The sequence below is a fragment of the Pinus tabuliformis genome, chromosome 5_2 (genome assembly GCF_031772625.1).
Source record: "Pinus tabuliformis cultivar Carrire ecotype Pingquan chromosome 5_2, CPIR1, whole genome shotgun sequence".
In the NCBI taxonomy this organism is placed as follows: domain Eukaryota; kingdom Viridiplantae; phylum Streptophyta; class Pinopsida; order Pinales; family Pinaceae; genus Pinus; species Pinus tabuliformis.
The window spans coordinates 323,013,499-323,017,319 of NC_142306.1; the positions used below are offsets into that span (position 1 = coordinate 323,013,499).

The following is a 3,821-nucleotide window of genomic DNA, read 5'->3' on the forward strand; positions in this document are numbered from 1 at the left end:
ACATAAGTAGCATCACTGGTTTTCTTGCAAGGTATAAAGTGTGCCATCTTTGAAAATCAATCTACCACTACCATTACTGAATCGAAACCCCGCTATGTCTTAGGCAAGCCCAGAACAAAATCCAAGCTGACGGAGTCCCACGGTCTGCTTGGAATGGGTAATGGTAAATAAAGACCTGTATTTTGACTGTGACCCTTTGCTAGTTGACAAATCTTGCACCTACTTACGTACCTCTGTACATCCCGTTGCAACTTTGGCCAAAAATAGAAAAGCCCTACCTGTGAAAGTGTCTTGTCTATACCAAAATGTCCAGCCAGAACCCCACTGTGTTTTTCCTGAATAATGTTCTCTCGCATAGAGCAGTTGGGAATACATAACTGTCCTCCCTTAAACAACAACCCTTCCTGTAAATTGTAGTCCAACCACAGGCTACTATTTCTCAACAGAGGGTTTTGGCAGGCCTCATAGGCCTCCTTAAAATCTGCATCTATTTGATACAGTTCCCTCAGGTGCTCAAAGCCTAAAACTTGCATTGTACTTTCCTGTAAGAGTAGGGTCCTCCTACTCAGCGCATCTGCCACCTTGTTTGCTTGCCCACTAATATGTTTCAGTACAAATGTGAAATTCTGAAGATACTCAACCCATGCTGCATGCTTATGGTTCAATTTATGTTGCTGCACGATGTACTGTAATGCAGAATTATCCGTAAATAAAACACTCATTACCCAACAGGTAATGTCTCCAATGCTTTAACGCTTGTATAATTGCGTAGAACTCCTTGTCATAGGTTGAGTACTTCTGTCTACTCTCGTTCAGCTTTTCACTGAAATACGCGACTGGCCTATCCTCCTGACTAAGCACTGCCCCAATGGCTGTACCACTGGCATCACAACGAACTTGAAAAAGTTTGTTGAAGTCAGGCAGCCTCAATATCGGCCTCTCAGTAATCTTCCTTTTCAAAATCTGAAAACTATTTTACGCTGCTTCAGTCCAGTGAAAAGGCTGATTTGCCTTCTTGATTGTATCCAGCATGGGTGCGCAGATCTCACTGAAATTCCTGATGAATTTCCTATAAAAACTTGCTAGTCCGTGAAAACTTCGGACTTCAAATAAACTTCTTGGAGAAGGCCAGCTAACTATAGCTGCCACCTTTTCTGGGTCCATCTTCAGTTCATTTTCCACAATTACAAAACCCAGGTACACTAACTCCCGCTAAAAAAAAGTACACTTTTTCAGATTGATCAGCAACTTGTTTGCTGCAGCTTCCTCAACACACTTCGAACATGCCTGAAATGTTCTTCCTTAGTTTTACTAAAAATCAGAATGTCATCCAAGTAAACTATTACGAACTTTCCAATGAATTCCTTCAGCACCTCATTCATCAGGCGCATGAAAGTACTGGGAGCGTTGCTCAACCCAAATGGCATCACCAGCCACTCATACAGTCCTTCATTTGTCTTGAAAGCTATCTTCCACTCATCTCCTTCCCAAATTCGGATCTGGTGATATCCACTCTTCAAATCAATCTTCGAGAAATAAGCCGCCCCACTCAAACAGTCCATCATATCATCCATTCTTGGCAATGGAAATCTGTACCTAACAGTAATTTTGTTAATGGCTCTAGAATCCGTGCACATTCGCCACTCTCCTCCTATCTTTGGAGCCAAAACGGTCGGTACTGCACAGGGGCTCATGCTTTCTCTAATCAATCCTTTATCTAACAACTCCTGGACCTGCTTCCTAATTTCTTCATGGTCCTTAGGGCTCATACGATAGGCTGCTTTATTTGGCAGACTGGCCCCTGGTATAAAGTCAATACAGTGACTAATACCTCTCCTGGTGGGTAGTTCATCCGGAAGGTCATCCACCACGATGTCTCCAAAATCCTGCAACATATTTTGGATTTCCTCGGGCAAGTCTGAAATCTGTGTATGCAGTATCACTGCCTTTGGCCTTCTTATGACAGCAAAATTTACATCACTGTCCTCAATCTGTTTTATAAATTCTTTTCCGCCCATCAATAATGCTTTTACCCCACTGGTTTCAGCTACACTCTCCTCTTTGATGGGTACAAGCGTGTGCTTGATCCCATCTTTGAAAAACTTATAACAGTTTGTTTTCCCGTCATGAACTGCGCTTCTGTCAAACTGCCAGGGTCGTCCTAGCAGTATATGACAGACATCCATTGGCATAACATCGCAGATAATTTTATCCTTATACCTGCCTATCTGGAACTCCACCTCACTCTGTTCATCAACTAACAGTTGATGTCCTTTCTGCAGCCATGACACTTTGTAGGGAGTGGGGTGCTTCAGCTTTTTCAATCCCAGTTTCTCCACCATCTCTACAACCACTAAATTGTCGGTACTTCCACTGTCGATGATCAGCTTGCAGCACTTACCCTGTGACTTGCAAACTGTTCGGAACAAAGCCTTTCGCTGGTCAGGTTCTGCAATTTCTTTTGCTGGTTTCAACAACACCTTATTCAACACCAAAGCTTCACCCATCTCTGGTGCGTTCTCCACTTCCTGAGGTGTTGCCTCAGCATCCTCTGGCTGGGCAACATAAGCTCCTCTCCCACCTACTAGTTCACCTTCAGGACAGTCATACGACTTGTGTCCCCACTTGTGGCAACGATAGCACTGGACAGTTCCCCTGGCCCGACCATTTCCTCGCCCTCGCTGGGCCGGTCATCCTCCTCTAGTGCTATTGTCCTTCTCTGCTGTTCCTGCAGACTTAGAACTACTGCCTTCTTCACTTGAACCTGCACCTCTGCCTCTGCCAAAAACCTTCCCTTTTCCCTTGCCAGTTCCGCCTCCTCTCCTGGCATTCTGTTTCCTGTTAATTTTCTCCTCCGCCTTTAGTGAAAACTGGTATGCTTCATCCAAAGTTCTGGGTGAGAGGATACCGATTTCATCCAGTATTTCCCCCCTCAACCCATTCACGAATCTGGCTGTCTTTTCTGGGGTATCTTCCACATACCCTACTCGCAGATTCAACTTATAGAACTCTTCTGTATACTTCTTAACATTCATCCCTCTTTGCTTCAAGTTCTGTACCTGCCTATACAACATGATCTGATAGTCTTTCGGCAGAAACTTCTCCTTCAGTTTTGCTTCCATCCTGGCCCACTTCTTTATAGGCTGTTTGTGTAGCCTTTTCCTTTCCACCTGAATGCTATCCCACCACAAGGACGCATGTCCTTTCAACTTTGTGGCGGCGAACTTCACCTGCTTGTCCTCACTGGTTTCCTCAAACTCAATATATTTGTTTACTTCACTCAACCATTCCAGTAACACATCTGCAGACAAACTTCCATCATAAGTGGGTAGCTCGTGCTTTGGCTTATGACTGGACAGCAAAACTGACTTTAATAACCGGAATTCCGGTGTCACCCCTTCAAACTCGTCTTCTGGTTCTGCCACATCTTCATCACTATCATCTGTTGGGTCTCTCCTTCCCCCAGCTTCTACTACTGCCAATCTTTCACGTAAAACGTGAATCTCCTCACGGAGTCCCTCTTCTGCTATTCTCCGGACTGCTCTTCCTCTTCTGCCAACCTCCATTTGTTCCTATTCGGCAAACCTGCTCTGATACCACTTTTGATGGCCCAGCCCTCCAACGTTGCGTAGTGTTGTTTCAATCGTGTGGAAATTAATGTGAACGTAGTTGGTAACCGTGCTAAGGTTACAGGCCCCTCTTGTCCCTTCGGTGATTAACATGTGGTTATATTAGCTGTCATGTTATGGTGCGATGATATTAAACCCTCCGTGGATTTGGACTCACTTGCAATCTGCTTGTATTGATTACTGTCCCTCCTC

The 3,821-nt window shown here is 44.5% G+C and overlaps 1 protein-coding gene across 1 annotated transcript; it reads right to left on the reverse strand.

Annotated features, from left to right (window-relative positions):
- Nucleotides 1-699: 699 nt before the first annotated feature.
- LOC149158804 (uncharacterized) lies at nt 700-3,566 on the reverse strand. The gene is made up of 4 exons (XM_089434103.1): nt 2,909-3,566; nt 2,626-2,838; nt 1,597-2,581; nt 700-880 (listed from the first exon to the last, which is right to left on the reverse strand). The coding sequence occupies exons 1-4, from the start codon at nt 3,564-3,566 to the stop codon at nt 700-702; spliced, it is 2,037 nt and encodes a 678-aa protein (XP_089290229.1).
- Between the last annotated feature and the right edge of the window lie 255 nt (nt 3,567-3,821).

Coding starts and splice junctions, on each gene's coding strand:
- LOC149158804 (XM_089434103.1), bottom strand. CDS start 3,566: ATGGAGGTTGGCAGAAGAGGAAGAGCAGTCCGGAGAATAGCAGAAGAG. Junction 2,839..2,908: donor GGAAATACTGGATGAAATCG/GTATCCTCTCAC, acceptor GAAAATTAACAG/GAAACAGAATGCCAGGAGAG. Junction 881..1,596: donor ATTAACAAAATTACTGTTAG/GTACAGATTTCC, acceptor TTGTGATGCCAG/TGGTACAGCCATTGGGGCAG.